Source organism: Balaenoptera ricei, chromosome 8 (genome assembly GCF_028023285.1).
Source record: "Balaenoptera ricei isolate mBalRic1 chromosome 8, mBalRic1.hap2, whole genome shotgun sequence".
NCBI classification, from domain to species: domain Eukaryota; kingdom Metazoa; phylum Chordata; class Mammalia; order Artiodactyla; family Balaenopteridae; genus Balaenoptera; species Balaenoptera ricei.
In genome coordinates this window covers 108,354,583-108,378,098 of record NC_082646.1, presented here as the reverse complement: position 1 = coordinate 108,378,098, position 23,516 = coordinate 108,354,583, and the positions used below count along the sequence as shown (strand labels likewise).

The following is a 23,516-nucleotide window of genomic DNA, read 5'->3' as shown; positions in this document are numbered from 1 at the left end:
ACTTGCTCGCCGGAGACATTGGGTTCTGAAGGAGATTCGAACTCTTGAGAAGAGCACACACCTGTTGTTAAGGAAGAACCCCCTTCTGCCGCCTGGCAAGAGAAATATGTGTTAAATTCACTTGTGGTGTGGACTTCAATTGGCAAGCTCAGGCCATGCTGGCCCTACAAGAGGCAGCAGAAGCGTTTCTAGTTCATCTCTTTGAGGATGCCCATCTCCTCTCCTTACACGCCAGCCGCGTCCTTCTCTTCCCAAAGGATGTGCCGCTGGCCAGGAGGATCCGAGGCATTCAGGAAGGGCTCGGCTGAGCTCCTGCCGCCCGTGACTCTGGATGATACCTGGGAATCTGCCCGTAACCAGGACCAGATCCTGTACAAGGTGCTGCCTGGACTTGCTGTCTCTGAGCAGAGTGTGCGTGTTGCTTTTGTAATTAGGTTTTTTTAAGAAGGAGACTGCATGGCTTTCCTCTGTAACAGAAGTAATATATGACAGAGTCAACACACTCTGAAAGTCCTGAGAATAATTTTCAGATGAGGAGACTCCAAGTTTGACTTCACTTTGCAAATTATTCATACGACTGATGATTTGGAAGACATTTCCAAATCATTTCCACCAGCAATAAATGAGAGTTCCTGTTGTTCCACATCTTTGCCAGCATTTGGATTTTGGCCCTTCTGGTAAGTGTGTAGTGATATCTCATTGTTGTTTTAATTTACATTTCCCTGATGACATATGATGTGGACCATCTTTTCTAGATCTGTACCATTTAAATTTTTTACCATATGTATATTTACTTTTATTTAAAACATAAGGGAAAAAATAAGAGACGACCACTTCAATCAGTTGCATGGAAGAGCCTGGCGCATCCAGCATACAAATCTCTGTCCTTCAGATTGACTTCATCATTAGTGGCAGCAGCAAGTTCCTGTGTGGATTGTGCCTGTCGATATATAGCTTTTCAAAAACTCAATTGGGGGCTTCCCTGGTGGCGCAGTGGTTGGGAGTCTGCCTGCCGGTGCAGGGGACGCGGGTTCGAGCCCTGGTCTGGGAGGATCCCATGTGCCGCGGAGCGGCTGGGCCCGTGAGCCACAACTGCTGAGCCTGCGCGTCTGGAGCCTGTGCTCCGCAACAAGAGAGGCCGCAATAGTGAGAGGCCCGCGCACCGCGATGAGGAGTGGCCCCCGCTTGCCGCAGCTGGGGAAGGCCCTCGCACGGAGGCGAGGACCCAACGCAGCCATAAATGGATAAATAAATAAATAATTTAAAAAAAAAAAAAAAAACTCAATTGGGATGAAAATAGGAAATTGTTAAGGTTTGATGTTCTGGCTCCTTCTGGTAAATTCCTATCAAAATCATTCAGAAATTCTAGCTTGTAGAATTTATTTTATTCTTATTTACAAATCATAGACGATGTATCATAATTTATACTTCAGAATTTTTCATTCCAGGACTTTTAAGAGCCTTTTCAATGTTTTTACAGGTATTTTTTATAACTTCCTTGTGGAGAGATAATAAAAGTAATTCTTTAATGAGAAAAAGTTAAAGCGAAGTTACTATTATACAGAGATTATACTGTGTTCTTTGTGTGTTAGCGTTAAGTTCTTCATTTGGACACTTTGCCAACAGCCACAATTTAAACGAGAGAATTCAGGGATGTGTTTTTGTCTCCAGTGGAGTAGAGTATGAGCAGATAAAAACCTTGCCCATCTCTTGTAACTGAAAGCAGTTTAAGAGATTTCCAGAGAAATGGGAAGTGCCACCCGAAGACTTTTAGATATTGTGTGTGGTGAAAATGATTAGTGAGGGTGGATACTAATAATGATGTGTCAGCCAACTGAATTGAGAGACAAACTAAAGGGAAAAGGACCAAGTTCTGTTGTTTGATAAATTTTAACCCTTTGGAAAAACCTTTTCCTGTTCGACATCAACTCATTTTTATGTAGACATTGGAATAAAGCTTATCTATCTATGACTATAAAAAAAAAATTTGGGGGACTTCCCTGATGGTCCAGTGGCTAAGACTCCGCACTCCCAATGCAGCGGGCCCGGGTTCGATCCCTGGTCAGGGAACTAGATCCCACATGCCACAGCTAAGACCCAACACAACCAAATAAATAAATATTAAAAAAAAAAAATTTTTTTCTTGTTGTTGATTTTTAAGAGTTCTTTGTGTATTTTGGATAATAGTCCTTTAATCAGAGGTGTCTTGTAAATATCTTCTCCCAGCCTGTGGCTTGTCTTCTCATTCTCTTGAGGGTTGAATATTTTTTATGATTCCATTTTATCTCCTTTCTTGGATTATTAGGTATAACTCCTTGATGTGTTATTTTGATGGTTCCTTTCATCTTTAACTTACCAGTTTATTCAAGTAATATTATACCACTCCACAGATAGCATAAATCCTTACAACTATACATCTCCATTTCTCTCCTCCTGGTCTGTGCGCTATTGTTGTCATACATTTTACTTCTAACATAGGTTATAGACCTCAAAATACATTATTACTGTTTTTGCTTTAAAAAGTTAATTATGTTTTAAAGAGATTTAAATAATAAGAAAAGTCTTTATATTTATCCACATAGTTACCATTTTAAGTACTCTTCATTCCTTTGTGTAGACCCAGGTTTCCATCTGGTATCACCTTCTGCTTGAAGAACTTCTTTTACATTTATATTTTTTGTCTGCAGATAATGAATTCTTTCATCTCTTGTATGTCATAAAAAGTCCTCATTTCATATTTGTTTTTAAGGATACTTTTGTTGGGTAAAGAATTCTAGGTTGACAGGTTTTGGGTTTTTTTCAGTACTATAAAGATGTTATTCCATTTTCTTCTAGCTTATACGGTTTCTGATGAGAAACTTGCTGTAATCCTTATCTTTGTTTCCTTGTATTATATAAAAAGGTTTTTTTTTTTTGTCTCTGTTTGTTTTTAAGATTTCTTTTTACCACTGGTTTTAACCAATTTAATTATGATGTGCCTTGGTGTAGTTTTCTTTGCTTCTTGGGCTTGGAGTTTGTTGAGATTCTTGGATCTGTACGATTAATAGATTTCATCAAATTTGGAAAAATTTCAGCCATTATTTCTTCAAATATATTTTCTGCCTCTGCTGCTTCTTCAGATTCTCTAATTATACATGTATTAGCCTATGTGAAGTTGTCCTATAACTCACAGATGCTCAATAGTCTATTATTATTTTAACCTCTGTGTTTAATTTTTATTTATTTATTTGTTTGTTTGTTTATTTTTGGCTGTGTTGGGTCTTCGTTGCTGCGCACAGGCTTTCCCAAGTTGTGGTGAGCGGGGTCTACTCTTTGTTGTGGTGTGCGGGCTTCCCATTGCAGTGGCTTCGCTTGTTGCAGAACATGGGCTCTAGGCACGTGGGCTTCAGTAGTTGTGGCATGCAGGCTCAGTAGTTGTGGCTCATGGGCTCTAGAGCACAGGCTCAGTAGTTGTGGCACACGGGCCACACAGGGATCGAACCCGTGTTCCCTGCATTGGCAGGTGGATTCTTAATCACTGAGCCACCAGGGAAGCCCCCTCTGTGTTTAATTTCAGATAGTTTCTATTGCTATGTGTTTTTCCTTAAGTGTCTAATATGCCATTGATACTATTCGGTGTAACCAGTATAATTTTCACCTCAGAGACATTAGTTTTCACCTTAAAGTTTGTTTGGGGTCTTTTTTATACCTTCCGCATCTCTTACGAATATGTTCAATCTTTCCTCTAGTTTCCTGAACATATGGAATACAGTTATAAGAATAACTGTTTTTTGTCTACTAATTTTAACTTCCATGTCAGTTCTGGATCAGTTTGGATTGACTGATTGATCAATTGACTGAGTTTTCTCTTCATTGTGGGTTGTATTTTCCTGCTTCTTAGCATGTCTGTTATTTTTTTTATTAGATTCAAGGCAGTGTGAATTTACCTTGGTGGGTGCTGGATATTTTTGTATTCTTATAAATATTCTTGAACTTTGTTCTGAGATGCCATTGAATTACTTGGAAACCACTTGATCCTTTTAGGTCTTGCTTCTGCTTTTGAGCTTTGTTAGGCAGAACCAAGGAGTGTTTATTGTAGATGTAATTTTTTTCCATTTCTGAGGCAAGGCTATTCTTAGTATTTTACCTGATGCTCCGTAAATTATAAGACTTTGCTCTCTGGTTGATGGGAATAGGCACTATTCCCAGCCCTGTGTAAGCTCTGCCTATTGTCCCCTGTAATACTTCTGAGTGGTTCTTTACCTGGATGGTTTCTTCACATGAATGAGCTGATCAGTACTCAACTGAATACTAGAGAGAGGAGCCTCTGCAGATCTCCAGAATTCTCTCTGTGCAGCTCTCTCTTCTCTGGTACTCTGCCCTGAAAGCTTAAGCTACCTTAGCATCCCTGGATTCCTAGCTTCATCTGTTCAACTCAGGGACACCACTAGGCTTTGCCTGGATTCCTTCTCCCCGTTCCACAGTCTCTGTACTTTCTCTAAGCAGTGTGCAAGGGCATTCATAGAGCTCACTTCGTTGTTTTCCATCTCTCAGGAATGACTATCCCATCCATTGTCTGAGGCCCAATGTCTTGAGAACCATTGTTTCATATGTTGTTTTTTTTGTTATTGTCCAGATTTTTGGTTATTTCAGGCAGGAGGGTAAATCTGGTCCCTGTTACTCTATCTTTGCCAGAAGCCACTGTATAATCATTTCCCTCTTAATCTCTTTTATTTACTCATCTTACACTTTAATTCCAGAAAAGTCAATCCTGCTGATGGTTGCCAAGAGAGCCAGAAAAGTGGGCTTCAGCTGAAACACTACTACTACCTACACCCAGAATCTGGAAATACATAAAATTTCCCAGCTATGATTTCTCTTCACTCATTAGAGGAGCCTATAACTATCTGACCTCCATGAGGGCAGAGACCCCAACTAATGCAACTCTGTATCTCCAGCATCCAAAAAGGTAAATAGATAAAAGTATGTTTTTCATTAGGCAAAACTAAACATAGGAATTCCATCATATCATCATCCTCATAAAAGTAGCTATGTGCTTAGCAGTTTACTTACATTATCTTATTCAAACCTCACAACGATCATTTTAGGTGTGCATCATTCTTATTTTACTGATAAAGAAACTGAGACTTGGAATAAATAGCTTCTATAATAATACCATGCAACTAGTTTGTGGCAGAAATGGAATTCAAGTGACATCTCTAACCATGCTCTTAACCTCTATGTAATACTATGTTCTACAAAGTTTTTCTAAACCACAGGCTTCCTTGCTAAAAGGCTAACCTCAGATTGTGCAGTCTAAAGTACTACACCTACCCATTGTGTATTCAGGGTTCTCATACATCAATATGGAAGATTTCCACCAAAGTACCTATTATTACTTTACACTTACCTGCTTCACCTCACGTGAGCAGTGGTGAAGAAATCGGTTCTGGGTGATCTCATGAAATGATTTATGCAGCTTGGTCCCAAATTCCTGTGTGTCAGCTGCCTAAAATGGGCCAGAGACAGAATATGTTGAGTTCCAGTACTGGCAACCAAAGGGTAAGTACCCACAGGAAGTTTATATGAGGAGAGATCGAGACTAATAGCAAGGCAAACCACTGACATCCTTCATGTTGTATTAGAAGTTTCCTTAGTTCCTGTGGACACAGGATAAGTAGAAAGAAGGTCTGGGATACTTGACATGAGACAGGTAGTTGTGGCTCCTATATATCTTCCAATTTCTGTTACCTAAGCAAGATCTTTCAAACAAGGTCTTTGTTCTCCTATCTCTATAGGAGATAAATATCCCAGAGATCCATCTGTTCGTGAAGAGGTTATATAAACTGCTCTCCTCTAAAACAAGTTCCAAGAGAGCAGAGGTTCTACTGAACAACTAAGGCTGATATAGGAACTTTTCCCCAGATAAATCTTTCAGGGAGGAAAGGAACAGTAATTTAGTTTGCATCCATTAAGGAATGGGTAACAACCTCTACTTTTTAGTATAGAATTGTATTGATAGGATATTAGAGTTAAAAGGGGCCAGAGTAATCACCTAATACAACACACTAATTTCATTTCATTTTATTTTTACTTATTTATGTATGTATGTATGTATGTCATGAAGGAAAGTGCAGTGTTTACTGTAAGGCACCATACAAGGAGTCCAGGGTAGCTAATGCTCCAAAAAACCTGAACTCCCTGATGGGTTTCAGGGGGGTATTTTTAAAGGCCAGGTGAAGGAGGGAGTCGCACGTTATGTGATCAGCTCATGCACAGTTCTCTGACTGGTTGATGGTGAGGTAACAGGGTGGTGTCACAGGAGGTAACATTATCAGTCTTCAGGCTCCAGTAGGCTACTGCTCATGGTCATCAAGTAGTTAGAATCCTCCATTTGGTGAGGGTTTTTAAAACATATATAAAACAACTCAGGAAATGTGCATCATATACTGTTATCTAGGTACCTCACAGAGGAGCTAAAGCAGAGGACATGGGTGGAGGGGTCTTCCCCTATAGGAAAGGCCCCATAGGGTCCTGCTCAGTTACAGTTTCATGCAGCTTTCCATAATTCTATTTAGAACAAAATACATATGCATGCTCGAGCAATGAAATATAAATTGCATAATTTCAGTAATGCCACATACCACTTAAATGCTCTTATATTTGCATTTAAAACTGGCACCACACAGAATGAAAATGAATGATAAAATTTATACAAATAATGTAAAATTTTAATTTTTCTTTACTGAGAACATTAACTAGCAAATAAAAAACACCAGACAAGTCAAATGAAACTGCAGAAGAAATTTAAAAGCTTTATACTTTACTATCTTTACTGCTTCCCCCCTTTTTTGCATTTTGCAAGGGCCCCCAAACTTGTGGCGCTACCCCTGACTATAAAGGAGCAGCCCTGGGGAACTTGGGGATGAACACACTAATTTTATAGATGAGACAACTGAAATTCACAAAGGAGAAGTGACCCACCCAAGATCTCATAGCCAGTTAGAATGAAAGTTAGGGCTGACTTTCACTGTGCTACCCACATGACCCAGAAAGTTGAAGCTGTGAGAAGATGCACTAGATTATAAAGGTGTTATACATTTTGACCCATTACCATTTATAGAAATTTATTCTAGGAAATAATTCAAAAGAAGCAAGCGATCACATATAGGTATTAACTGAAGTACTATTTGTTGGCAGAAAAAATGTAAACAACTTAAATGTCTGTCATTAGGGGAATGGTTTATTAAATTAGATTAAACTAATACAGTGGAATATTGGTTAACCAATAAAAATTTTAAGACTGTTGAAACAGGGGAAAAGGTCAAATTATATATGAATATAAAATACTTTGGTTATGACTATATAGTATAATGTATATGAGATAATATGCAAAAATTAAGTGATAAAGTTTATTAGTTATTATTTTAAATTTTATGTATATTACACTATCTTTTCAAGAAAAAAAGTACAAAAAAATGAAGTGACATGGAAAGAATGTGTTACCCCTCTGATAATTTGGTCAGCACACACTGGAAGGAAGGAAGGAAAGAAACCAATATTTATTAAGAATCTACCATGTGTAAAAATGGGCAGAAGACCTAACTAGACATTTCTCCAAAGAAGACATACAGATGGCCAAGAGGCACATGAAAAGCTGCTCAACATCACTAATTATTAGAGAAATGCAAATCAAAACTACAATGAGGTATCACCTCACACCAGTTAGAATGGGCATCATCAGAAAATCTACAAACAACAAATGCTGCAGAGGGTGTGGAGAAAAGGGAACCCTCTTGCACTGTTGGTGGGAATGTAAATTGATATAGCCACTATGGAGAACAGTATGGAGGTTCCTTAAAAAACTAAAAATAGAGTTACCATATGACCCAGCAATCCCACTACTGGGCATATACTCAGAGAAAACCATAATTCAAAAAGACACTTGCACCCCAGTGTTCATTGCAGCATGATTTACAATAGCCAGGTCATTGAAGCAACCTAAATGCCCATCGACAGACAAATGGATAAAGAAGATGTGGTACATATATACAATGGGATATTACTCAGCAATAAAAAGGGATGAACTTGAGTCATTTGTAGAGACTGTCACACAGTGAGGTAAGTCAGAAAGAGAAAAACAAATATCGTATATTAACACATACATGTGGAATCTAGAAAAATGGTACAGATGAACCAGTTTGCAAGGCAGAAATAGAGACACAGATGTAGAGAACAAACGTATGGACACCAAGGGGGGAAGCAGGGGTGGGGGGGTGGTGGTGGGATGAACTGGGAGATTGGGATTGAAATATATACGCTAATACATATAAAATAGATAACTAGTAAGAACCTGCTATATTAAAAAAATAAATAAAATAAAATTCAAACAAATAAAATAAAATAAAATACTAGCCATTGCATACTACTTAAGACAATTTAAGATGAAATGTATTAAAACTTAAAACTTTAGCATTAAAAAAAAAAAAGAATCTACAATGTGTTATGCAGGTTCACACTTAGCTCTCAACTTCATAATTACCCTGTGAGGTACTATTATTTTTTTCTAATTTGTAGATGAAACTCAGAGAAGTTCAGTACAGGCCTAAGTCCACCTAGCTAGTAAACAAATGAGCAAAAATTTGAACTCAGGCCTTTGATTCCAAACCCTGTTACACTATTCCATACTGCCAAACACATGTAATGCTTATGGTTGCTCATTTTCAGTATATTCTGTTGCCATGAGGTAATAGAACATTCTTCAATAAGAAATTGGGAATCACTGATCTAATCCTAGCTCTGCTTATAACTACCTGTATGATCAAAAGGAAACAGAAATTTTAAATAACTTGTTTTCTCATTTATAAAATAGTATACGCATCACTATCCATTCAACAAACATTTCTTAAAACACTTACTTATGTAGAATCACAGGAGGATCAAAGTAAATAATGTTTCTAAGAGCACTGCACATATTACTCAGATAGGTAGTAGAATGTCATTAAAACCCTGGCACTTTTAAGCATCCCCAACCTCCTACTAACTTGAAGCGTCTGGAGGCATGTCTTTCGGAAGCTGCTGCTTGTGCTTCCAGTCATGATACTCATGATGGATTTCACAGCCACTGAGAGTGAGGCCTGTAGTTTCTGATGAGCCTAGAGAATAAAACAAGGAAGCGGGAGACCGCAGTTTATAATAACCCCAAACTGCTGGTTCAGAGAATCACAAAGCGACCAAAGATTTTAGTCAGAGCAGGATTTCAAAAATTCTTCCCCCTCCACCAAAAATACTTACTGAGATCATGACAAAGGACACTTAGACTTATTGACATAGATACATTCAGAAAAGACACGTAGTAAGACACTGAGCAACAAAACAGATATACTTACTATTAAAAAACAAAAAGCTTTAAGCTTTACCCTTTTAGTGTAGTTGTCTTTTCCCTGAAAAGGAGGCCATATGAAGTAAGAAATGTGTTACCAAAAGTACACAGGATGGAGGGATTCAAAAAGTCAGGTAAGAAGACAAAGTGATGTTATAAAGGATTAGGAAATGGCGGAAGAATGTAAGATTTAATGAAACAGCAGCTCTAGAAACGTGTGGGAAGGGGAAATATATAGATAAGATAGCTATGCATTGATGTAAGCTTTTATATATAGGATGGATAAACAACAAAGTCCTGTATAGCACAGAGAACTATATTCAATATCATATGATAAACCATAATGAAAGAGAATATAAAACAAGAATGTATATATATGTATAACTGAATCATTTTGCTGTATAGCAGTAATTAACACAATGTTGTAAATCGACTATACTTCAATAAAAAAAATTTTCAGGCCAAGTGCATGCATGTGCTTTCAATTAATCCAGAACTCATAGTCAATAATATAGCACTTCAATGTGTGAAAGAGGGAAGAAGACATTAATGACACTACAAATTAATAATTAATATACAAAAATACTTCAATGTGTAAAACCACCTAGAATGAATATAGTGTCCTGGGTTCAGTGTTTACTGTTCCTCTTTTATAAATGTTTTCCTGTCCCCTGGTATAATGGGAGTGGTGAAAACAAACTAACAGGCAGGCAAAACCAAGCTCATTTTTGCTTGTGAAAAAACACACTCACATCGTAAGTCATGTGTTCCAAAAAGAAAATAAAATTTGTTCACACTCAAAAAAAAAGAAAAGAAAAGAGGTATGTTATCAGTCATTTTCCCTGGTCTACTGTTCTGCCCGTATTTATTCAAACTCACCTACTAGGAGATAAGACTAAGCAAGCTGGTTACCGTGACCCATCTAAGTTAAAGCCCAAGTTCCTAGGCTAGATTCAGTTTATAAGACCAGCCCAGGTGGGGACTTCCCTGGTGGCACAGTGGTGAAACTCCACACTCCCAACGCAGGGGGCCCAGGTTCGATCCCTGGCCAGGGAACTAGATGCCACATGCATGCCGCAACTAAGACCCGGTGCAACCAGATAAATAAATAAATATTTTTTAAAAGATCAGCCCAGATGACCAAAGAGGAGAGGAAGAAGCATTCAGGGAGGAAGGGCTCTCAGGCCCTGTCTGCCATATACTCTATCTTTTTCTTAGAGAGAGGAGAAAGGGAGTTGTGAATTTCTTATTACCTTGACAGCCTGGTGATGCTGCTCCAAGACCTGGTCCACAGCGACCTGGATGGAATCTTGCACCACACTGTGGCTCTCCGTGAGAATGGCACTGAGATGAGTTGTGAGCAAAGTGTGGACTCCTAAGGGGAGGCAGAATGTTGGTAACCTTGAGTGAGAATGACCACTTCAAGACTGCTGTTCATATGCTGTGAGTCAGGGCTGAGAATGGGAAAGAGGCTGCTTGAAAAAAGAAGCCACTTCTGCCTATCCACAGATAATTACTTTTTTAGACAAAAACCCCCAGCAATTTACAAACCTACCCAATTCCCACTTACAAATGAACGAAAGCTCACTAAAATTAAAGTGAAGAATGACATTATTTTTGAAGAATCAAATGAGGAATCCTGTTTAATTCACATCAGAAACAGAAATATATGCTATATACTATAAACAATGATACTGGTGGCTCCCAAAGGAAAGGAAAAACCTCCTGGAGAGTATGTCTAACTCTACTCTGTTCCTATTTGAGCGTCACTGTTGTGGTGAGCCATTGCTACTGTCAGGGTATCAATCCTTTTAGATACGCTGTGGTATAGAAAAAGTTAAGGGCTTCCCTGGTGGCGCAGTGGTTAAGAATCTGCCTGCCAATGCAGGGGACACATGTTCGAGCCCTGGTCCGGGAAGAATCCCACATGCTGTGGAGCAACTAAGCCCGTGCAGCACAACTGCTGAGCCTGCGCTCTAGGGCCTGTGAGCCACAACTACTGAGCCCATGTGCCACAACTACTGAGCCCACGTGCCACAACTACTGAAGCCCACATGCCTAGAGCCCATGCTCTGCAACAAGAGAAGCCACTGCAATGAGAAGCCCACGCACCGCAACAGAGTAGCCCCCACTCGCCACAACTAGAGAAAGCCCGCACACAGCAACAAAGACCCAACGCAGACAAAAGTAAATAAATGAAATAAATAAATTTATTTTTAAAAAAAAGAAAAAGTTAAAACTCACAATCTGAGAATTGCTGGTATAAGGTCTTTTTAAATGAGGGACTATCTCTGATAAAGTAACCATAGGCACCACTGCTCAGCATCCTTCAGAAAAGCTAACACGTGAGACCGATGGGCAAAATACGTCATTAAACAATATGCCAGCATTGATGATCCTGATACAACCAATACAGGAAGACAAATTTATTTTTTGGGGCACCTGGAGAAAATGCTTCTTAATTAATCTTTCTTCTTTCAGTGTTTTTCTACTCCCTGTATGGTCTGTTCAAAGGTAAGGCTGGCTGGCTTTTCTCAGGGCTGCAATTAAAATGCAAGTCAGAAAAAAAAATGCAAGTCAGAAGGAACATTTTCTACCACAAGGCACCATGATGCTCTCCTGGAAGGGAAGGGAAGAACTGCTCTGCTCAAAAGGGGTCTGGAACTGGAATGAAGAGAACATAGATTCTAGCGTCAATTCTACTATCAACTAATAGTGACCAAGTCACTTCACTTTTCTCATTTTAGTACAGAAAGTGTCTTTATACCACCTGCTCTCATGGGTATTTTGTGCAGATAAACTGGGATAATATATATAAAGTGTTTTGAAATGTACATTGCAATATTCAAAGAGAAAATATCGCTATTGCTATGATATCATGTGGATTACTATTTTCTATAGTTTGGTCCTAAGAATAGCCTTAAGAAATCAGTTGGAGCCCCTTTGAAAGCAGACATTTAATTAAAAAGCTATAGTTTCATCCCTAAAACTGCTGATACCACCAGATGCCTTTAACACTGTGGCAAAATGAGTTAATCATAGAAAAGTTACCATGACAAGGTAGGCAGAAGGCCAATTAAGTGATTTTCTTTTTTAAGACACATGGAAACAGACTGTAGTTCTGCACAAGCTGTTTCCTAAAAGGAGCTCTGGAGAAAGCTTTCAAGGATCTGAGAAAGAAGAGGGGGAAAAGAAAATAAAATTACTACATATATCTATATCCATGTATCTATACCTACCTACCCTTACGGTGCATCTTCTTCAAAGGCTAGTCCTAAACTCTCAGATGTATAAGGAAATTTTAAAAGATAACTACTATGTTTACTAATGCAGTGATGGATTTCTGTTTAACCAGTACTGAGTACCACTACCTGAGATGCTGCAGGCCTTCAGAGTCAAGCTAAACAGAGGTGTACAAACTCTCACAGTACTATAATAATGATAGGTAACCCTGGTTTCTGAGGAAGTATGTTTAATAGGATTCAGAATGTGGTACCAGATTTTATGTCATCCTAGGGAAGACTGAACATGGTGCTCCCTCTAGCAGACCAACCTTAAAAAAAAAAAAAAAAAAACTGTCAAAGATAGCAGATCTTACATCTTAAGAGGGTCTTTAGACTTGGAAGGGCCTTTGATAGCACCTAGTCTAAAAATCTCATGTTAAACATATGAAAAGGAAGGATCAGATGATTTATGCAACTTGCTTCCCAAAAAATCGTTAAGGAATTTGGTAGCAGAACTAAAATTAAACCCAGGTCTCTTGATTGTACCCTGAAGTCCTTTCCACCATACTAAGCTGCTTCTCTTATAAGTCTTTGTCCATGCCAGCACAGGTCGGATAATAGCCCTAGGCATTCTCACCTTTGACCTCCTTGCTGGAAGCCTCATTAGTTTGGGTCTCTTCTATGTTCCCATTCCAGGGCCTTAATGAATGGACACAGTGGGGCACCAGAGAACACCAGCTCCTCAAATAAAAGAGTTACAAGCCAGAGCCCTGGAAAGCAGTGCTTCTCTCCTAAAGAATATATACATGATGGAAAAAGGTAGGAGAGGCATGGAAGGCTGGCAGTAGGAAGAATCCCACAGGTTCAACAAATAGTTGGCAGCAATGTGAGGTCTTCTGGTCTGGTGTTGTAAGCTGTCTCATTTCTCTATGACTCAGTGGAAGCAGGGCCACACCAAATAGCACTGGAACGCCTAGAGAGTAAAGTCCCAAGAAAAAACAGTCGCCCACAAAGAAAGAATAACCCAAAAACGTATCAGGAACACCAAAAGGAAGGCTTGTGAACATTTCCCCAGACATTTATAAGCTCCACTTCTTGCTTCTTCCTTCAAAGTTTAGGAGGGCACTGAGAAACACTTAAATTTATGTCTCAGGCTTTACTGGATTAAAAATGCATAAGCCAACTCTCATACTCATACTCAGTGGTTTTCAAACTTTACTATGTTTAGGAATCACCTGAGAATCTTGTTAAAAATGCATATTCTTGAGCCATACCAGATTTTTACATTAGCAAAACAATGAGTTAATCCTTGCCCAGGAAGCTGCACATTTTCAAATACTCCAGGTGATTCTGATGCATGTGTTTCATGGACCACAGAACAGTGAAATCACTGCTTTACCACTAACAGAGAGACCTTCTGATAACAGGTTATCACCTATCTGCTAGATAAACGCCAAAGGCATTTGTATGCCTGAACAAGGACAATTTCTCCCTTTCCAGAGGTTGATGTGGCAATCACACAAAGCCATTCATACCAATGTACTCCCACAGCTCCTCGTGTTCAATCTGAGATGTTGCATTAAGGCCAAGTAAAACTGATAACTTTTCTTGATTCCACTTGGAAAAGCAGTAGGGTGGTGAACAGTTCTCAAGCCTGAAATGCTTTAAAAACATACTGATACCTGAGGCCCACCTCAATCCAAGGAAATCCGAACCTCTGGGGGTGAGGTTTGGGCATTTTTTAGAAGCTCCCCAGGTAATATATTGTGCAGCTGAGGTTGAGAACTACCCATCTAAGGTAATATACTCTGTAGGGACCAACAGGAAGTGTCTGCTGATTTCTGGTCAACCAAATCTGGGAATGTCATCATCTAAGTGAGGCTTCAAGATATACATCTTTCCCGTAGAGCATATAATTTGTTTAACTTATTTAAGCAAGGTTTTTCATTGAAATGAGTTATTTTACAGAAACACATCTATTCAGATTTATGCATCATGTAAAGTCTCCCTTCTTTATTCTCTTAACATTTAAGCACACCCAAGCTGGCAGCCCCACTCTCCTATACCTACCCCAGAGTTCCATTTTCTGGACTGGAAATCCGCTGTGGAAGTCCACAAAGAGAAAAAGCAGCAGAGTTTGTCCCTGGGGGTCCATATTCTGAGTCTGATCCCCCTCACTGGATTCCATCTGATAACTCACATCTGGAAGCACCAAATCTAGAGGACAAGATATTACAGAGTATCCTAAGTAAAGCCTTCAAAATGCTAAGTGAATAAACAACCTATACCTCAAACAAAGAGGGATCTGAGATAAATCTAAATTTGAACACTCCCTTCTCCTCCTGAATCTGTTTCTCTACCCACATGATAAAAGCAAATAATAGTGACTCACAGGAAGAACATCAAAATAACAACTGGGTGTATAAAATGCAAACCAAACAGCATTCCTTAGAATTTACTGGGACGTATTATACAGGAAATTCATTCACTCCTCATGTAACTTTCTAAGGTAGGTATCACTAATAAGAGGCTAGTAAAAAGTAGGTATAGCTAGTAAGAGTAATGATAATGATAACAGCTAACTTGTATTGAATGCTTACCACATGCCACGTACCACATTAAATTCTTGGCATGTACTATCTCAACATTCAGACTTCACCACACTATGGCATGGGACATAGTCTTATGCTCTTTTACAGGCAAGAAAAGAGGCACAGGTAGGTTAAATACATTGCCCAACATGAGACAGGAAGTGGTGGAACTGTTTTAGACTAACTCCAAAATCTGTGCTCTTAACCACAGAATAATATTTGTATGCCCAAGTAATCTGATCCCTATGGTCTTTTTCTAGAATATAATCACTATAGTCCTAAATTCCATCCAGATCCATATAGAGAAGTACCTCCATGTGGATCCTGGTTCTGTAATGAGGGAAGGTGACATGTGCGGACATTTTCTACGCTATTCATTTCCAAAATTAACTGAGCAAGTTTAGGCATCACAAATTGGCAAAAAATGAAGGAAATCAACAAAGCATGAAAATAAAAATGAAAGAGAAAAGGAGATATGGAGAGCCCTCGAGATTTAAAAAATCCTGATGGCATGACATCCCATTTGTTAAGACCAAAAAAAAATTTTTTTTTTTTTTTTTCAGAGACATCAGTGGTTTAATGGATAGGGGGATCTTACATGTCTGAAGCAAGGTCCTGGAGTGATACCCCACTGTGTGTGGCAGACAGCAGGCAGAACATGGTTATCAAAAGCTGGAGAAACTATTCTAGATAGACATTCCCAAAACATAATTATTCCTATAGAGTTTACCTTAAGGCGCTTATCTCATTTACATTTACTTAAAATTTCATCATAGCAAGATATTTTCCTTGCTGACAAATTTGCAACAAATATGGTCTTATTTGATCTCAAAATAAGCCTAGGTACAACAGAAGTATTATACTTAACACTGATGACTCTAAAGACATGTCTATATTAATCAAACCAACAAGTTTAAGCTAGCTTCAATACCAGATATCCATTCAGTACTGAATATTTCCCATATCACGTCAAACTGAAATTCATTCTGGAGTTTCTTTTATATTTCTGAGAGTTTATATGAGCGCTTAATTTCTCTTGAGCCAATTAAACAGAGCTCATCCACAAACCAATCTTGGCAGTGCCATTTGGAGGCAGAGACACCTCATATTTATAAGGTACACATAGACACATTTATTTATATGGACACAGAGATCTCACAGTTTTGTTGCTAGAGTTTAAAAAGGTCTTTTTTTTTTTTTCTTCACTCTCAGGGATCACAGGTAGTTAAAGTTCCTGAGAGCCCAGGTAGATTATTTACATCTCAAAGACACAGGAAGAGAAATACCAATTCCTTCTAGAAAGCTAACTTCCTCTCAGGCCTATGCAAAAACCAGTTTTTAGAACGTCATAAGAGTCCCATCTTGGACGTTTTCAGGGATTTTTTTCAGTTTCTAAATAGCCAATTCAGTTTAAACAAATAACAGTAATAGACAATAATACATATCATTCACTCACATTCACTTGCCTCAATTTCAGAGGAACATGAATCACCATTCAAGTTACTAAGACCCTCCTAGCGAGGGTTAAAACCAGGAAGAGAGAACAGGATTTGGACTCAGGTACCCAGACACTAACACACACACCCCCAAGATAAAAGCCAAACCAATTCCAAAAGGCTCTCTTTGGTACAATAGCAGAGCCATTAGGGGACACTGTTCTCTTACTACATCTTCCACAGTTTGCCAGGGAAGAGGAGTAGTAGGTACTCCCCCTCATTGGGCCAGGTGGTGCGGTAGGCAGCCATTACCCAAGGGAGCAAGGAAAGCACTTCACCCTCATTGATGGCCCCATATAAGTGCTAAGGGGCAGCCCACAGCTGTGGCCACAGCCTTATTAAGACCAAACATTCTTTCTTCACAAAACCACTTACCTCCAGAAGCCTGAGGACACTCTTCTTTCATTCCGCCCTCTGGAATAACTACCTACTCAAGAAAAAGTGTCTTACCACGAGGCCTACTTCCAAGATGAAGATTCTATCTTTCCCCCGGAGGTACTTCCCTATACCGGCAGGCTTCAATCTTCTCATACCAGTCACAACTCTAGAATACCTCCTCGCTACTGGTGAACTTCCTCAGGATCCAGTTGAACAGACTGCCTTCTAAATTTCAAAGGATTCTAGCTAACAACAGTCAAACTCAAGACTATAAAGCTCCTAGACATCAGCTCATGGTTGCATATTCCTATTTCTCAGTTTTATTTGTTGGTCTAATTATTAAGCATCCAACTTTCAGTATGATTCACCCAAAGCCAATGTGGTTAGGCTCTATATGAATAGTACAGTCAGGTTCCTAGGTTTATTACTATATGGTTTATACTCCTGCCTTGCTTTTATGTAGTAGTATAATTTTTCTAAGTAATTTTATATGGATTTTTTCATTTCATTGGGAAATATTTCTCTTCCGCGATAGTTCAAAGATGTCCTTGCAACTTTACTAACCTTTCTAAAACCCCAGAGTTGATGGATTAAGGTACAATAGAAACCCTCTGAACAAGTCCCTGGAAGGTGAAGGCCCACTGACTACATCAAGAGGGCCAGGAATAGAGAAGGCAGTAGAAATGAGGAGAACCATCATCAACACGTAATGCCAGAACGGTTAGGCTCTGATGGGGCTTTGCCTGTTGACACCTGTTTGACTCACTTCATGTGGAATCTCAAACTTAGCCAGACTCCCACCTGTACCCCCCAACCTAAGCCATCAGATCACTAGGCCCTATTCTTATATATACTTGCTATTTATATTCCTTGCATTTCTCTAATATTCTCCAGAGTTCTTTATTCCTATGCAAACAAAGAGAGAGAGATTTACCTCTATCTAAATTGAAATCCAAATTGGGCACCATACACAAGTGGTATTTCTTCCAGTTAATGAAATAAGAGGTATCTTTGAAGATAGTAGAAGTTGGCTGCTCCGGATTTGGCAATATCAGAGGCAGACCTGAAGGTCCATATAGAAATATGTATAGTTGCTAAAGAAAACTGCAAATTTTTAGTTTTTTATAACTGTATTTATATGCATAAAACAAACACAACACTGACCTGGTTCACACTCTCAGAAATAAACTAGTGTGCTAGGCGATTACATATTAAGCCTTTTCCACATTAAGGATAGGTGTGAGGTGCCAGAGATAGATCCACTAGAATCCCCAGGAATTTATTTTGGGTTTAATGAGTGTGAGCTACAAATATAGTATTGGGACAATTCGTTTATTTACTGCTCCTACTCATTAAATCATAGGTTTGAATGGTACCACAGGCTAAACACTACACTGTACTAAGTTCTGGGGATACAAAGATGAATATACAGATTTAATACTTACCGTCAAGTTATATTTATAGTATGGGAGATGCATGTAAAAACCAGTAAACTGTAATATGATGTGATACATGCTAGAATAAAAGTATATACAAAGGAATATTTCCCAGTAAGTATTTGAGTATATTCAGATTGAGAGGGAAACACTTCACCTTCTGCAACCTACTCTCTAACCAAGACTAAGGAAGGTAGGCCCTTAAATGGTTTCCTTCTCTTGACTTCCCATTCCTACCCTCACCCTCCCTGTAACCCAGTGTTTCTCAACCTTGGCACGTTGACGCTTTGGGCCAGATGATTCTTTATTGTGGGGCTGTCCTGTGCATTGTAGGATGTTTAGCAGCATCCCTGGCCTCTACCCACTAGATGCCAATATCACCTCTCCCTTCAGTCATAAGGATCAAAATGTCTCCAGACATTGCCTAATGTCCTCTGAGGGCAAAATCACCCACTTAAGAACGACTGCCTAAACTCTCTTGTCCCCTGAACCAAGGCTAATAAGACCAGAATATATATTTTCCTGTATCTTTCTGTTTTCATCCTCTTTTTCATAGGGTAAACATGAGGCATTAAGTGTGAAGATTAAAATCCTTACCCAGTAGGCACTGGGGCATTACTGAAAGTCACAACAGAGCAAAGGGAGGCAGTGCCTATAAATGAAGTCTCCATCACAAATCCAAGAAGGCATTAACACTTTAGCTGAGGCCAACACATTCACTGTTTAGAGCCAGGGGAGATTTTAGGTGCTGCAAACTCAGAATAAGAGTGGAATATCTGAAGAGTCAAAATGTGTGAATGTCTTTTAATTGGGTTGTTTAAACTATTTACATTTAATATGAATACTGTTATGGCTGAGTTTAAATCTAGCATCCTGTTACCTGTTTTCTATTTGTTCCTTGTATTTTATTTCCTTTTTTTTCTTTTCTATTTTTGGATTGGGTATTTTTTATAACTCCATTTTATCCCTTTTTTTGACTTATTAGTTATAACTCTTTGTGGTATTAACTTAGGGATTGCTTTAGGCTTTACAGTATACAACTCTAACTTATCACAGTCTGCCTTCAAGTGATATTGTAACAGTTCACTCATGTATAGTATGAGAATCCTTCAACAATGTACTTCCATTTCTCCCCTCTTGGCGTTAGTGCTATTGTCACACATTTTACTTCTACATATGTTGTTAAGTCTTATACACTGTTGATATTTTTGAACAGTCAATTATCTTTTGAAGAGGTTTTTTAAATAGGGCAAAAATCTTTTATATCTACCCAAATAGTTATGATTTCCAGTGCTCGTCTTTATTTGAGTAGATCCAGAATTCCATCTGGTACCATTTTCCTTCCGCCAAAAGCATTTCCTTTAACGTTTCTTATAATACAGGTCTCCTGGTGATGAAGACTTTGGTACATCTGAAATATTTTTTATTTTGCCTTCATTTTTTTTTTTAATTTTTGAATTTTATTTATTTTTTATACAGCAGGTTCTTATTAGTTATCTATTTTATGCCTTCATTTTTGAAAAGTATTTCCTCTTGGTATAGAATCCCACATTACCAGTTTTCTTTTCTTTTATTACTTTAAAGACGTTGCTCCATTTTCTTCTAGCTTACACTGTTTCCAGTGAGAAATCTGTGGTAATTCTTATCTTTGTTCCTCAATATGTAATGTGTCTTTTTATCTCTAGCTGTTTTTAAGATTTTTTCTTTACTACTGGCTTTAAGCAATTTGATTATGGTGTGGCTTGGTATAATTTTCTTCATGTTTCTTACGTTTAGGGCTCATTGATCTTCTTGGGTCTGCAGGTTTATAGTTTTCATCAAATTTGGAAATTTGGGGAACATTATTTCCTCAAATGTTTTATCTGCCTTGCCTCCCTGCAGGACTCCAGTTACACATCCCCGAATTAGGCCACTTGAAGTTATCCCACAGTTCACTGATGCTTTGTTTATTTTTTAGTCTTTTTTAATTTCACTTTAGTTTCTAGTGTTGTGTCTTCAGGTTCACTAATCTTTCCTTCTGCAATGTGTAAATCTGCCATCAATTTCATTCAGTATTATTTTCATCCTGAAAATTATATTTTTTTCCTCTAGAAGTTCAATTTGGGTCTTTAAAAAATCTCTTTCATCTATTTAATATGTTCAATCTTTTTTTTTTTTTAATTTTTATTTTTTTATTTTTGGCCGCGTTGGGTCTTCGTTGCCGCACGCGGGCCTTCTCCAGTTGCAGCAAGCAGGGGCTACTCTTAGTTGCGGTGCGCAGGCTTCTCATTGCGGAGCACGGGCTCCAGGCGCGCGGGCTCCAGCAATTGTGGCACGCAGACTCAGTAGCTGTGGTGCACGGGCTCAGTTGCTCCGCAGCATGTGGGATCCTCCCGGACCAGGGCTCGAACCCGTGTCCCCTGCATTGGCAGGCGGATTCTCAACCACTGTGCCACCAGGGAAGTCCCTAATATGTTCAATCTTTACTCTCACTTTTTGAACATGGAATACAGTTATAATTGTTTTAATGGCCTTGTTTACTAATTCTATCACCTGTGTCATTTCTGGGTAGGCTTCCATTGATTGAAATTTTTCTTTCATTATGGGCCCTATTTCCCTGCTTGTTTGCATGCCAAGTAATTTCTTATTGGATGCCCAGCATTGTGAAGTTTACCTTTTTGGGTGCAGAATATTTTTGTATTCCTATAAATATTCTTGAACTTTTTCTCTGGGACACTGTAAAGTTATTTGGAAATAGTTTCAGTCTTATTGGTCTTACATTTAAGCTTTGATATGTGGGACTAGAGAATCCTGTAGGCTATGGCTAACTTTTCCCCACTACTCAGGCAAAGCCTTCTTAAGACTCCACCTCATGCCTTAAGAAGTATGAGGCTTTCCACCCTGGCTGATAGGAACAGGAACTATTCCCAGCTCTGTGTGCATTCCAGGGATTCTCCTCTGTCTGGAGCTCTATTTCTATGTATTTATTTCCTCTTCAGTACTCTTTTCTATAAATCCTAGCCGTCTAGACCTCCCTGAACTCTGAACTTTGTCTCCTCAACTCAGAGAGATCCACCAGACTCCAGTTGGGTATCCCCTCCTGGTGTTGTAGCCTGGAAATTCTCTCTAGACAGTACAGTGGGGCAAACACAGGGTTCACTTGTTTGTTTCTCCTCCTTCTAGAACCACTGTCTTGCATTATCTGTTGTGTAATACCTGAAAATTGTTGTTTAATATAATTTGTCCATTTTTTCTAGCTGTTCAAGGTAGGAAAATAAATCCAGTCCCTGTTATTTGATCATGGCTGGAAGTGGAAGTTCCTAAATCCTTTGACACAATCTCATTGGCCTTTGATAACTTCCTTGCTTTCTGGCCCAACAAGATACCCAGCTCATCTTGTACATTTCTACTTTAGGCGAAGAATCAGCCACTTCTCCTTTTTAGTGAGCAGTGGTATTTAGAGAACACATTCTGAGTACCAGGAGTGTTCATTGCTTCTAAGGTTTTTTAGTGGATAGAGCTAAGAAATATATAATTTTTAAAGTCAGAAAAATTGAGGATTCACATTGGTATTTTCAATTCTGTCTCAAAGTTACTTTTAAAAATTCTTATTTCTTTGAATTTACACTCATATATCTTCTATCTTATGCTAAAAAATTTGGTTCCTAACAATGTTACCATAATTACTTATTTGTTTTTACATAAGTATGCACACAATTTCAATATAATAATACCAATATTATTACTAAGAATCAAGACCACTTAATGAATTTTAAGAGTTCTTTGCAGTTCATTTCATCCTTAGAATATCCCACCAAGAATGTACAGTCAAAACACTATGTTCTAGTCAGTTGAATTAATTCTTCTTCTTGTATGGATTCTGACAGTAATATAATATATAGGTAGGTTCATTACCTTTTATCTTGAAGAATATTTTTACTGGGTATGGAATTCTAGGTTGATGATTATTTTATGTCAGGACATTAACACTATTATTCTACTACCTTCTGTTGGTATGAGGAAGTCAGCTGTCAGTTTCTCTTTTTTTTTTTTTTTTTTTAAACACCTTTATTGAAGTATAATTGCCTTACAATGGTGTGTTAGCTTCTGCTTTATAACAAAGTTAATCAGTTATACATATACAGTATGTTCCCATATCTCTTCCCTCTTGCATCTCCCTCCCTCCCACCCTCCCCATCCCACCCCTCTAGGTGGTCACAAAGCACCGAGCTGATCTCCCTGTGCTATGCGGCTGCTTCCCACTAGCTATCTATTTTACATTTGGTAGTTTCTCTTTTGAAGAAAATCTGTCTTCCCTGGGTGATTTTAAGGTTTTCTTTTTGTCTTTGATCTTCTAGAAGGTGTGGATATATATAGATATATATTTTTTATAAATTTATTTATCTACTTATTTTTGGCTGTGTTGGGTCTTTGTTGCTGCACACGGGCTTTCTCTAGTTGCAGCGAGCGGGAGCTACTCTTCGCTGCAGTGCGTGGGCTTCTCGTTGTGGGGGCTTCTCTTGTTGCAGAGCACAGGCTCTAGGCGCATGGGCTTCAGTAGTTGTGGCATGCGGGGTCAGTAGTTGGGGCACACGGGCTTAGTTGCTCAGCAGCATGTGGGATCTTCCCAGACCAGGGCTCGAACCCATATCCCCTGCATTGGCAGGTGGATTCTTTAACCACTGCGTCACCAGGAAAGTCCCAAGGAGTGGATATCTTTTTATTTATCCTGCTTGATTGTTCAGCTTGAAATCTGTTTTAGTTGCTTCAGCCATTAACTCTTCAAATATAGTTTCTGCCCCATTTTTCTCTCTCTTCTCCTCTGGAACATGAATTAAATGTACATTAGAATGTCTCACTGTTTCCTCTCACTGTGTACCTCTTCTGTATTCTCCGTCCTTTGTCTCACTTTGCTTTGTTTTGCTCAGTTTTTGCTATCCTTATATTTCAGTTCGCAAATTCAGTTATGCTGTGTCTAATTTGCTGTTAAACCTGCCTACTGAATTTCAATACTGCTTATTGTATATTTTGGTTCTACAATTTGTTTGGTT

At 38.7% G+C, this 23,516-nt stretch overlaps 1 protein-coding gene across 12 annotated transcripts in view; it reads right to left on the bottom strand.

Moving 5' to 3' along the window:
* TOP6BL (TOP6B like initiator of meiotic double strand breaks) overlaps positions 1–23,516 on the bottom strand; it is a 94,350-nt gene that overhangs the window by 12,134 nt on the left and 58,700 nt on the right. For 4 of the 12 annotated variants that reach the window (XM_059932120.1, XM_059932126.1, XM_059932121.1 and 1 more), the window contains 6 exons: positions 17,985–18,136; positions 15,775–15,807; positions 14,656–14,802; positions 10,615–10,736; positions 9,024–9,134; positions 5,390–5,488 (listed from right to left, as the gene is read on the bottom strand). In XM_059932120.1, the coding sequence (XP_059788103.1) occupies positions 5,390–5,488; positions 9,024–9,134; positions 10,615–10,736; positions 14,656–14,802; positions 15,775–15,807; positions 17,985–18,136 (664 nt within the window). The other 8 variants (XR_009504733.1, XR_009504734.1, XM_059932128.1 and 5 more) reach the window with 5 other exon arrangements.